General features: G+C 37.6%; 1 protein-coding gene across 3 annotated transcripts in view; it reads right to left on the bottom strand.

Moving 5' to 3' along the window:
* The window catches only part of ltbp4 (latent transforming growth factor beta binding protein 4), a 121,842-nt gene that overhangs the window by 55,002 nt on the left and 52,826 nt on the right, over positions 1-14,014 (bottom strand). For 2 of the 3 annotated variants that reach the window (XM_079825954.1, XM_079825955.1), the window contains exons 6-9: positions 12,029-12,151; positions 3,983-4,147; positions 1,911-2,276; positions 1,728-1,829 (exon numbers count right to left, since the gene is read on the bottom strand). In XM_079825954.1, the coding sequence (XP_079682080.1) occupies positions 1,728-1,829; positions 1,911-2,276; positions 3,983-4,147; positions 12,029-12,151 (756 nt within the window). The remainder of the gene's footprint in view (positions 1-1,727; positions 1,830-1,910; positions 2,277-3,982; positions 4,148-12,028; positions 12,152-14,014) is intronic. The other variant, XM_079825956.1, reaches the window with a different exon arrangement.

The following is a 14,014-nucleotide window of genomic DNA, read 5'->3' as shown; positions in this document are numbered from 1 at the left end:
CGACGTAATGCCGTTTTGACTGCTGGGAAGAAGTCCGCTGTGTAACCCACACCAGTGCGGGCTCTGCAGAAATGCACATCGAGGGCGCATATCGACCTCAAAGGGGGAGCTCGCGAGCACCCTTCTGAGACCTAAAATGACAAATGGGACACCCTGGGGTCTCGTGGACTTAACGGACATGCACACGCAACGGCCATTGTAAGTCAACAAGACCGATAGTGCACATGAAGTGTGCCATTTGGGACGGGCGTTAGAGTCCTTGTGTTTGCAGTCCTGTGCTGGATCGTTGTCAAACATTCCTCCTGTTTTCCTGCTCCTCAAGTCAAGCCAAGTCTGTTTTTTCCCCCTCTGGGTTGTTTTTGTTTGTCTTGTTTTATTTTATTTTTATAATAAAAAGCCCATATTTCTGTATCCCTGAGTCCTCGCCTCATCTCTACACCCAAACCTGACACTTTCATTACTGCCGTGACCAGTACCGCTCCGGAGACTATAAGCTGGATCACGGACAGTGGGTACAGATCCATCCTTGAGTAACAACTTTTTAGCAAAGCCTGCCTTGCATTGTCCAAATGATATGAGACTTTGTACAGTTGTCAACACTCTCTAGATCTACAAATTAAAAAAAAAATATTTGATTGATATCTGTTTTTATGTTTGTGTGATAAAAAAAAGTCACACTCAGCAGAGACCCCGCTTAGAAAATGGACAAAATTCCTCCTCAAAAACAGAAACAACACAGAACACGCATACAGAAATGAAGTGGCACACTTCCAACAATGCATAAAACATCCACAATGTTGGGTTTTCATGTTTTATGGGGACTTTCCATAGGCGTAATGGTTTTTATACCGTACATACCGTATATTCTATCCCCCTACACTGCCCCTGCCCCTAAACCTACCCAACACACACACACACACACACACACACACACACACACACACACACACACACACACACACACACACACACACACACACACACACACACACACACACACGAATACATTTGTGTATTATTTACTCAATATGTAATATAACTGTTAATTCCTGTTATTTTTTGTTCTGTTACAGTTAGTAACTGAAGTGTAGATTAAATTTGTAGAATTATAATAAAATCAGATGTTTGAAATAAATGATAAGCTCTAAAGACTCCAACTTTTCTCTTGTTCAGGTTTGATTGTATTCATAATGTAACATCATTGGGAAAAAAAATTGGTAAAATTAATTAATTTGAATTGTTATAACTGTGATTTCATAACATTTAGATATGAATCCAACTGAAAAATACTTGTGAAAAGATGTCTTTCAGTCAGTCAAATGTTTTTTTTCCTCTGTATGTTCATTTTTAAAAAGATGGGCAAAAATCTTACACTAAACCATGTCAAATTATCCATGTTATCCCCACGAATAAAAGGTCTATTTTACATAAAAAAAACAGATTTTGTGTGCAAATCCATTAAAAAAATATTTTTTTATTTATTTATATAAATTTAAATTTATAAATAAATACTCCAAAAACTGCACAGATGTTGAGTAAAAACATTAATAAACAAAGTAAAATTACATTAGTTAAACAAAAACTATTATTTTGTTACAAAATTACATTTTGTTGCCTAGGGTCTGTGGAGACCCCAAAGACCCTGAGTGTAATTCCCAAATGAAGACCGTACAAGAAATGATAATACATTTGAATCTAATAATTGAGTGAAATAGTGTTGTAGTTACCTTGTCTAGTTGGCGGTGGTCTGGGTGTAGCCGGAAAAGGCAGAGTTCTGACCGGAGGCTGTCTGTTAACCGAGGGCCGGCTGGTTTGCGTCCGGACAACAGCTGTAAACATTTAAATGGAATTAAACCCACTTACACAACTGTGTGTTAATAAACAGCTCAATAAGAAAGGCTGTCACTCACGCGTGATCGCTCTGGCCGGCGGTTTGGATGCGGTGGCAGCGTTCCCAGGACGGAAACCGGAAGGCTGCAGAGGTCTGGCGTTTGTGGTTTGAGAGCCGCCGCCTGTCGACAGGTTTGGATTGGGTTGAGTTATAATGATGAACGAACCGCTCTGTGGATTCGTGTCGGGTTGCTGTGCTCTTGTGGAGATCGACGGTTGCTGGACTCGGATGGTTTGCGTGTTGGTCGGTTGTTGGATGCGGCCGTTTTCGGAGACCAAGGGCGGCCCGCCGGTGTCAAGCATCTCGGAGAGTCTTTGGTTAAACTTGACAGCTGAAGCCGAATAATGATAGCCCGGTCCAGCAGGACAGATCTCTTTGAAGGCAGCTGTGAACACAAGGTTAGATGCTGAACACATTTGAACCCTTTCATGCATGGTGTCCACATTTGGGGACAGTTCATTTAACTCCATTTAGGGTTCATTTATCGTGGTAATTCTCTCCAGACCACTTGAGGGCAGTGCCAGTAGATTGACAGCAATATTTTAACAGTGGCTACTGTCTTGTAACCCAAATATTCATTGCTTTATGGCATCATTAATCCAAGATGGCTGACAGTGATAGCCATGTGCCAAATGCCCCAGGCATATCTGTGAAAAACTTTTACATAAGGAGGTCAATTGAGCTAAAAAAATGATGAATGAATATGATGAATATGTTAGTATTTTAAAAACTAAAATTTAGAGTAAAATGTTTTTATACACCAAAAACTAACTGTCATGCAACAGTGGAGTCAGATTGCATAAAGTCTGATTTCTGTAACCTGCTAGTATATCTGTTCTGTTTTTGCAAATATGTTTTGAATTGTCTTATTTTGTAATAAAACAGACATTTAACAAATATATCAACATAAATAACCATTAAAAGTGACATATTATGGCATTAAATGGCAACTTTACACATACATACCGAGATAAATTAGCATTTTGCCTACCAAACAGGGACAGCACAGGTCAAGCACTCAGTTCAGAGGACAGTGTGTGTGTGTGTGTGTGTGTGTGTGTGTGTGTGTGTGTGTGTGTGTGTGTGTGTGTGTGTGTGTGTGTGTGTGTGTGTGTGTGTGTGTGTGTGTGTGTGTGTGTGTGTGTGTGTGTGTGTGTGTGTGTGTGTGTGTGTGTGTGTGTGTGTGTGTGTGTGTGTGTGTGTGATGGGTAGGTTTAGGGGCAGGGGCAGTGTAAGGGGATAGAAAAAACGGTTTGTATGGTATAAAACCATTACGCCTATGGAATGTCCTCACATTTCACAAAAACAAACGTGTGTGTGTGTGTGTGTGTGTGTGTGTGTGTGTGTGTGTGTGTGTGTGTGACAGTGACCGCACTGATGAGGAGTGTGTGCCAGCAAAGCCCAGCCCATATTGCTATTAGGTTTCCACATATATGTAACTAGCATTATAGTTCCGACACTATGTGTTTTATCGTTGTTATATTGTAATGTTAATGTTTTAAATATCTGAGCTGTTATGCATAGCATTAAATAACTTAATAAAAGCACAATATTCCATATTGTCGTCTGTGGCTTTTTGTCCCATTTTACGCTTTTGTTGCATGGTGTGCACATACAGTTAAATAATTTTTAAATAAAACTGAATTTTGTAAAAATTAAAATGGATTTCAATTTTAGCATCATATTACAGTAATAAAAAGAATTAAAAAAAAAATCTAGATAATTTTTTCCATAATGCATTCATGAAAGGGTTAAAGTCTAATGCAGTTTTTTGTTTAGCCGGGAATGGGAAGGGTCAACCAGGACAACGCTAGAACCACAACTTGAGGTATTTAAACCAAGACAGACAATTTGCAAATTCCATCTTCTTTGATATTCCTCCAGACATTTTCAAAGAAATATCGCTGGTGGTGTGGGTGGGACGGGTCCTTTAGGAACAGTTGGACTCCCAAATCATGTTGTTTCAATATTGTGTACTAACACTGTAATGTTCTCAGTGCTGTCATGCATCCTTTTCCCAAACTTATGCATTAAAGATGTTCATTCCAATGCAGATTGAAAGGACAAGTGCATTCTTTGAATGCCTCTTACCTGAGCCGAAGAAAGGGCAGAACTCGCACTTCTTCCCCCAGGCTTTTCCCACTCGACTGCAGCAGCAGATCTGCTTGGTGATGTTCCTCAGGATGGGAAGAGAACAGGCGCCCTGGTTCAGGATACGGAAGCACTGGTCCTTATCCTCCGAGATCACCTTCTGCGCTACGAGGGGGGAAAACAATGCAGAATATAATTACGCAGGGACAGAGTTAGGGATATGAATCTAAACATGCCACAGATCGTACATGCAGACACTAGTGCATTCGTTTATGATGTCTTCATACGGCTTCTTTTAAAGGGTTAGTTCCCCCAGTCGTTGATTACTCGCCCTCATGCCCTTCCAAACCTGTATGACTTTGTTTTTTTCTGTGGAGCACAAAAGCAGGAGTTTAGAGGAATGTTCACGCTGCTCTTTTCCATACAATGAAAGCATGCGGTGACCATAAAGGTCTCAGAAAATCTGTCTATGATATATAATCTCCACCTGAAGCCATACCCTTGAGAAAAAGAAGTTCATTTTAGAACATATTTAAAAAGAAAAAATATTATGGAAATATTTTACTTAAGTGTTAATTATATATTTTTTTAAATCAAGACATTTTTGAATTAGCTTTTTTGACACACTTAAGTAGAACTTTAGTATATCTTAATATGTCATTTCAAAATTCTATCGTTTTTGAAACAAGTGTACTTTACTATAGAAGCTTGTTTCCGTCACGGATAGTTGCAACTTTTCTGACTTTTTTTCCTCACAATTGCGAGATTTTTTTATTTTTTTTTTGCTTTTTGCAATTGCGCGCTTATATCTCGCAATTCTGACTTCTTTTCTTTTTTCAGAACTGAGATATAAACTCTGTTAAAAAGAATTTGCCTCGCAATTCTGACTTTACATCTCACAATTCTGACTTTACACCTCACAATTCTGACTTTACATCTCACAATTCTTACTTTACACCTCACAATTCTTACTTTACACCTCACAATTCTGACTTTACACTTCACAATTCTGACTTTACACCTCACAATTCTGACTTTACACCTCACAATTCTGACTTTACACCTCACAATTCTGACTTTACACCTCACAATTCTGACTTTACACCTCACAATTCTGACTTTACACCTCACAATTCTGACTTTACACCTCACAATTCTGACTTTACACCTCACAATTCACCTCACAATTCTGACTTTACACCTCACAATTCTTACTTTACACCTCACAATTCTTACTTTACACCTCACAATTCTTACTTTACACCTCACAATTCTTACTTTACACCTCACAATTCTGACTTTACACCTCACAATTCTTACTTTACACCTCACAATTCTGACTGTACACCACACAATTCTGACTTTACACCTCACAATTCTTACTTTACACCTCACAATTCTGACTTTACACCCACAATTCTGACTTTGCACCTCACAATTCTTACTTTACACCTCACAATTCTGACTTTACACCTCGCAATTCTGACTTTACACCTCACAATTCTGACTTTACACCTCACAATTCTTACTTTGCACCCACAATTCTGACTTTGCACCTCACAATTCTGACTTTGCACCTCACAATTCTGACTTTACACCTCGCAATTCTGACTTTACACCTCACAATTCTGACTTTACACCTCACAATTCTTACTTTGCACCTCACAATTCTGACTTTACACCTCACAATTCTGACATTATACCTCACAATTCTTACTTTACACCTCACAATTCTGACTTTGCACCTCACAATTCTGACTTTACACCTCACAATTCTGACTTTGCACCTCACAATTCTGACTTTACACCCACAATTCTGACTTTGCACCTCACAATTCTTACTTTACACCTCACAATTCTGACTTTGCACCTCACAATTCTGACTTTATACCTCACAATTCTTACTTTACACCTCACAATTCTTACTTTACACCTCACAATTCTTACTTTACACCTCACAATTCTTACTTTACACCTCATAATTCTGACTTTACACCTCACAATTCTGACTTTACACCTCACAATTCACCTCACAATTCTGACTTTACACCTCACAATTCTTACTTTACACCTCACAATTCTTACTTTACACCTCACAATTCTTACTTTACACCTCACAATTCTTACTTTACACCTCATAATTCTGACTTTACACCTCACAATTCTTACTTTACACCTCACAATTCTGACTGTACACCACACAATTCTGACTTTACACCTCACAATTCTTACTTTACACCTCACAATTCTGACTTTACACCCACAATTCTGACTTTGCACCTCACAATTCTTACTTTACACCTCACAATTCTGACTTTGCACCTCACAATTCTGACTTTACACCTCGCAATTCTGACTTTACACCTCACAATTCTGACTTTACACCTCACAATTCTTACTTTGCACCTCACAATTCTGACTTTACACCTCACAATTCTGACATTATACCTCACAATTCTTACTTTACACCTCACAATTCTGACTTTGCACCTCACAATTCTGACTTTACACCTCACAATTCTGACTTTGCACCTCACAATTCTGACTTTACACCCACAATTCTGACTTTGCACCTCACAATTCTTACTTTACACCTCACAATTCTGACTTTGCACCTCACAATTCTGACTTTATACCTCACAATTCTTACTTTGCACCTCACAATTCTGACTTTACACCTCACAATTCTGACTTTATACCTCACAATTCTTACTTTACACCTCACAATTCTGACTTTACACCTCACAATTCTTACTTTACACCTCACAATTCTGACTTTACACCCACAATTCTGACTTTGCACCTCACAATTCTTACTTTACACCTCACAATTCTGACTTTGCACCTCACAATTCTGACTTTATACCTCACAATTCTTACTTTGCACCTCACAATTCTGACTTTACACCTCACAATTCTGACTTTATACCTCACAATTCTTACTTTACACCTCACAATTCTGACTTTATACCTCACAATTCTTACTTTACACCCACAATTCTGACTTTGCACCTCACAATTCTGACTTTACACCTCACAATTCTGACTTTACACCCACAATTCTGACTTTGCACCTCACAATTCTTACTTTACACCTCACAATTCTGACTTTACACCTCACAATTCTGACTTTACACCTCACAATTCTTACTTTACACCTCACAATTCTGACTTTACACCTCACAATTCTGACTTTACACCTCACAATTCTGACTTTACACCTCACAATTCTGACTTTACACCTCACAATTCTTACTTTATACCTCACAATTCTGACTTTGCACCTCACAATTCTGACTTTATACCTCACAATTCTGACTTTACACCTCACAATTCTGACTTTACACCCACAATTCTGACTTTGCACCTCACAATTCTTACTTTACACCTCACAATTCTGACTTTACACCTCACAATTCTGACTTTACACCTCACAATTCTTACTTTACACCTCACAATTCTGACTTTACACCTCACAATTCTGACTTTACACCTCACAATTCTGACTTTACACCTCACAATTCTGACTTTACACCTCACAATTCTTACTTTATACCTCACAATTCTGACTTTGCACCTCACAATTCTGACTTTATACCTCACAATTCTGACTTTATACCTCACAATTCTGACTTTGCACCTCACAATTCTGACTTTACACCTCACAATTCTGACTTTACACCTCACAATTCTGACTTTGCACCTCACAATTCTGACTTTACACCTCACAATTCTGACTTTATACCTCACAATTCTTACTTTATACCTCAAAATTCTGAATTTACACCTCACAATTCTGACTTTATACCTCACAATTCTTACTTTATACCTCACAATTCTGACTTTACACCTCACAATTCTTACTTTACACCTCACAATTCTTACTTTACACCTCACAATTCTGACTTTGCACCTCACAATTCTTACTTTACACCTCACAATTCTGACTTTACACCTCACAATTCTGACTTTACACCTCACAATTCTGACTTTACACCTCACAATTCTGACTTTACACCTCACAATTCTTACTTTATACCTCACAATTCTGACTTTGCACCTCACAATTCTGACTTTATACCTCACAATTCTGACTTTATACCTCACAATTCTGACTTTGCACCTCACAATTCTGACTTTACACCTCACAATTCTGACTTTACACCTCACAATTCTGACTTTGCACCTCACAATTCTGACTTTACACCTCTCAATTCTGACTTTATACCTCACAATTCTTACTTTATACCTCAAAATTCTGAATTTACACCTCACAATTCTGACTTTATACCTCACAATTCTTACTTTATACCTCACAATTCTGACTTTACACCTCACAATTCTTACTTTACACCTCACAATTCTTACTTTACACCTCACAATTCTGACTTTGCACCTCACAATTCTTACTTTACACCTCACAATTCTGACTTTGCACCTCACAATTCTTACTTTACACCTCACAATTCTGACTTTGCACCTCACAATTCTTACTTTACACCTCACAATTCTGACTTTGCACCTCACAATTCTGACTTTATACCTCACAATTCTGACTTTACACCTCACAATTCTGACTTTACACCTCACAATTCTTACTTTATACCTCACAATTCTGACTTTACACCTCACAATTCTTACTTTACACCTCACAATTCTTACTTTACACCTCACAATTCTGACTTTGCACCTCACAATTCTTACTTTACACCTCACAATTCTGACTTTGCACCTCACAATTCTGACTTTATATCTCACAATTCTGACTTTATACCTCACAATTCTGACTTTATACCTCACAATTCTGACTTTACACCTCACAATTCTGACTTTACACCTCACAATTCTTACTTTACACCTCACAATTCTGACTTTATACCTAACAATTCTGACTTTATACCTCACAATTCTGAGTTTATACCTCACAATTCTGACTTTGCACCTCACATTTCTGACTTTACACCTCACAATTCTGACTTTATGCCTCAAAATTCTGACTTTTTTTCTAAGAATTGCAAGATATAGTCGCAATTGTGAGAAATATTTGAGTCAGAATTTTTTTTTATATTCTGTGGCGGAAACAAGCTTCCACACCTTACTACATTTCTATTGTTAAAGCATAAAAAGCACTTAAAATGAAAACTTTTAAGTTAACATTTTTACTTAAAAATGTACTTAAGTGTATTAAGAAACTTAAGCAGCCTTTTATTACATTAATATTATATTATCTGCAAGTATATATTTTAATAATATATATATATTTTTAAGATTTGAAGTACACTATAAGTGCACATTAAGTACAATTAAGTAAAAAAAAATTCCACAAGGTAATAGCTTAGTGTGAGTAACAGACAAAATTCACTGAAATCTTGAAAAAAATCATGCGGCAGATGCCAACATTTTCAAAGAAGAAGGTCTTTATTTTTTGCCTGCTCATCACACAAAGTTATTGTATGGCTTAGAATATAGTGCACAACTTATATTGTGAATCGCTAAGTTCATTGCATGGAAAAAGAGCAGCTTGGACATTCTGCAGAACATCTCCTTTTGTGTTCCACGAAGAAAGAAGGTTGTACAGGTTTGGAATGATGTGAGTAAATGATTCTTTTAGCAAACTATTCCTTTAAGTTGGTTGTGGACGTCATATTTACGCAAATCTAGCTCAGAGGGAATAAATATTTCTACATTGACATCATTCTTTACACTTTTGGCGCTTCGATTGGTTCAGCAGCACAAACAAAGTTTAAAGTAGAGCCAGGCATACAATAATCAGCCACAGAGCCACTGGAAATGACATACAGATCAGCTTGAGCAAATCACTGCACGATGTAGTACATACACAGCAGGCATACACTTACCTGACGGACAAACATGCTCAGAGTCTCAAGAAGGCTTGACAAGATTCAGACAAGAAGAAAACTTGATTAAAATAGAGTCACAGAATTTCCCAGATGCAAAAACTCAGGCAGAAAGAGGCAGCTCCCAGTCGATGGGAAAACACGGAGCGATCAGGATCTAAGGATGCATATGCATAGAGCCAACAGGAATCTCTCAAGCAGTGCCAATAATGCCTTCTGGAATAGACAGAGACGCAGCGCCACACAGCCAAAACCTTCACTCATTTGCATTCACGTTGTAGTGTGGATTTGACACTCATGATCAGTGTTGGGGGTAACGCATTACAAGTAGTGTTAGACCGATATATGGGAAACAAGGCTGCTGCGTTCACCGATATTTTTTTCCCTGCATTATTTACAGACAGGCGTCCACAGGGCAGCTCTCACCATCTTCAAACTCTCTTGCTCTCCCTCGCGCATATTAATCAAAATCAATTGAGAATTGATACGATGGTAAAAGGTCGAAAGACTGAAGTTTCTCGTGGAGCATTGGGAGATTTTTTCCTGAATTACCGCTGGTGTTGCTCTACAAGAGATTAAGTGAAGTGCACCTACACTCTAAAAAATGCTGGGTTAAAAATAACCCAAGTTGGGTTGAAAATGGACTAACCCATCAATTGGGTTGTTTTAACCCAGCAATTGGGTTGTTTTAAGCAAACATTTAACCCAACCGCTGGGTCAAAACAACCCAATTGCTGGTTTAAAACAACCCAATTTCTTAGAGCGTAACCATTAAATGAATAGGTTGTAAATAGTTTTAAAATGAAGTATAGTACAGTCAGTGTGCACTTTATTCTGCTGCTTGCTTGTTGATACTGTGTGCAATAGTGTAATTATTTTATTTATGCTTAAATATTTATTTTCAGAATTTATTTTCACAACTTTTATTTTTCTTGTTCTACCTCACCTGTTTTTACTATTTGTTAAATATTGGTTTTTTTAGTTCAATAAATGTTCCTTTTTTAAATTGTAAATTTTAAATTATCATCATGATCATTGTGTCATTTTTTTGTTGTAAATTGAGGGAGAAAAAGCAGTATCGGCTCCAAATATCGGCTCAAGAAAATCGGCAGCCCGTATCGCTCATCGGCTAAGGGTGATGAAAAAAAATCGGTTTCGGCATCGGCACTAAAAAAATCCATATCGGGCGATCCCTAATTACAAGTAACTTGAGTTACGTATTAATATTACTTTTTCCAAGTAACTAGTAAAGTAACGCATTACTTTTAAAATTTACAACAAAATAACGCAAGTTACTTTTTCACATTAATTTGACTGACAGCTCTCCTGTCCCCATGTTGAGAAACATAAGTGCAGAGGTGTGTGTGTGTGTGTGTGTGTGTGTGTGTGTGTGTGTGTGTGTGTGTGTGTGTGTGTGTGTGTGTGTGTGTGTGTGTGTGTGTGTGTGTGTGTGTGTGTGTGTGTGTGTGTGTGTGTGTGTGTGTGTGTGTGTGTGTGTGTGTGTGTGTGTGTGTGTGTGTGTGTGTGTGTGAACATGATGGTCATTGTAGTTCCAGACCAAATGTGAGCATTTATTTATCTCACTTGCACAATAAAGATTCTGTACTCCTCAAAATGAATACAATCAGTCAAATGCAAAATCAGAGTACTATGCAAACCTCCAATAATTAAATGTTAAATAAAACAACTATTTTATGCGTAATCTACCTTTATATTTAATTTACCAATGTCTTGCTGCTGACCTTTGATGATGAAATGACTAGATTTTTTGTTTTTATTGGTAAAACTTTTTTCTCGTGTATCCAGAGCTGCGCCCTCTACTGTTCATGCGGGAATCTGCATTTTTACCTCAGCCTGAGGCTTATTATTTCAATTTTGGTATGAAGAGGTCTTTACCATTGTACAAAAATATAACTTTTTTGTTATAAACAAAAACAAGCCCCGCTCAGGTGAGAACGTAACACATTACTTTTCTTAAAAAGTAACTAAGTAACTCAATTAGTTACTTTTTAAGGGAGTAACACAATATTGTAATGCATTACTTTTCAGAGTAACTTTCCCCAACACTGCTCATTGAGTTGTGTTGGCGTGCATGTGTATGAGTGAGAGCTGTAGCTGTGTGGCATCTGTCCTGCCATATTCCCACCGCCGGTCTCCTCTCATGTGACGCCGTCAGTCCCGTACTTACAGATGCAGATCCCATGAGAGGCGTCCAATAAGTAGCTCTCTTTGCAGATGCAACTGTAGCTCCCTCGGGTGTTTACACAGTTCCCGTTTTCACAGAAACCCGGCTGCAAACACTCGTTAATATCTACACCAGAGGAGGAAACATGACGGTCATGACCTGGTGTGTTGGTGTGTGTGAATTCCCTTGTGAAAAAGAAGTGCATTGATTGTAGTGTAAACAGCCATAAAAGGCCACTTAAGTGCACTTAAATAGAGTACACTTTAACGCACTTAAGTACTTTAATAATTACATGAATTTTTGTAGTGTTTTATCTCATATTACATGTAAACTTCAACTTAAGTGGGTCAAAAAGAACAATTTATAGCATTAAATATACTTTCAAACTGTAGTACATTTTCTTATTGTAAATAACACGTAATTATGTGTACAAAGCCATCCAAAAATATATTAAAAAACATATTCGGCAATACAGTTTAAAGACAATAGAAGTATCTAGAATGTACATTTCCTGAAGAAAATGTGAGTGGTGCTTGAAGTGGCAAAACCCAGCACTCGGTTGCTAGGGTGTTTCTATGCGGTTGCTAGGGTGTTCTGAGTGGTTACTAGGGTGTTCTGGGTGGTTGCCAAGGTGTTCTGTGTGGTTGCTAGCGTGTTGCTGGGTTGTTGATAGTTGTCACAGATGGTTATTATGGAGTTTTTATAGTTTTTAAAATGTTTTTCACATGTTTTAGCACATAGCTAGGCGAAGCAAACACGATTTTGCATGTTGTTAGCGTGATGCTTGCGCATTTTGACTTGTTTTTTATCATGTTTTAATAATTAGTTACTATGTTTTAACACTTAGCTAATCACTATTAGCAGTAGTTATTCACTGCTAGCATTTGTAGAATGTTGGAAGCCCTATTTGCTAGGTTACTTAAGTGCACTTAAATAGAGTACACTTTAACGCACTTAAGTACGCTAAGTTTTACTTATACTTTAATAAGTACATTATTTGTATGTGTTGATTAGCATAAAGTACATTAATTTTTGTAGTGTTTTATCTCATATTACATGTAAAGTCCTACTTAAGTGGGTCAAAATAGAACAATTTATAGCATTAAATATACTTTCAAACTGTAGTACATTTTCTAATTGTAAATAACATGTAATTAAGTGTACAAAACCATCCAAGAACATTACATTAATTTCGCACTCACTTCGTATATATTCGGCAATGCAGTTTAAAGACAATAGAAGTAACTAGAATGTACATTTCCTGAAGAAAATGTGAGTGGTGCTTGAAGTGGCAAAACCCAGCACTCGGTTGCTAGGTTGTTTCTATGCGGTTGCTAGGGTGTTCTGAGTGGTTGCTAGGGAGTTGCTAGGGTGTTCTGGGTGGTTGCCAAGGTGTTCTGTGTGGTTGCTAGGGTGTTGCTGGGCTGTTGATAGTTGTCACCGATGGTTATTATCGAGTTTTTATAGTTTTTAAAATGTTATTAGCATGTTTTAGCACATAGCTAGGCGATGCTAACATGATTTTGCATGTTGTTAGCGTGATGCTAGCACATATTTTGACTTGTTTTTTAATCATGTTTTAATAATAAGTTACTATGTTTTAACACTTAGCTAATCACTATTAGCAAGTAGTTATTCACTGCTAGCATGTGTAGTATGTTGGAAGTCCTGTTTGCTAGCATGAGTCAAAAGAGCCAACCCCTTTGACTCAACGATGTAGGTCAGAGATATAGGTCTTGCTAAATGGTTGCTATGGTACTCTGCTTGGTTACTAGGGAGTGACCTAGCAGCTGCCAATGATGATACTTCAAAGGCTGCTTGTCAGTATGAATGATAGAAACAAACCCCAAGGCCTCTATGACATTCAGATTTGAAGATATCGCTCTATGGGTTTGGGTTGCTAGGGTGCTCTAAATGGTTGCTAGGGCATGGCTAGACAGTTGTCAGGGTTAAATTAATAGACTGCATGTCTGCACTAATAAAAAAAGA

The sequence above is a fragment of the Gobio gobio genome (genome assembly GCF_949357685.1).
Source record: "Gobio gobio genome assembly, chromosome: 9".
In the NCBI taxonomy this organism is placed as follows: Eukaryota; Metazoa; Chordata; class Actinopteri; order Cypriniformes; family Gobionidae; genus Gobio; species Gobio gobio.
This window is presented reverse-complemented; position numbering and strand designations above follow the sequence as displayed.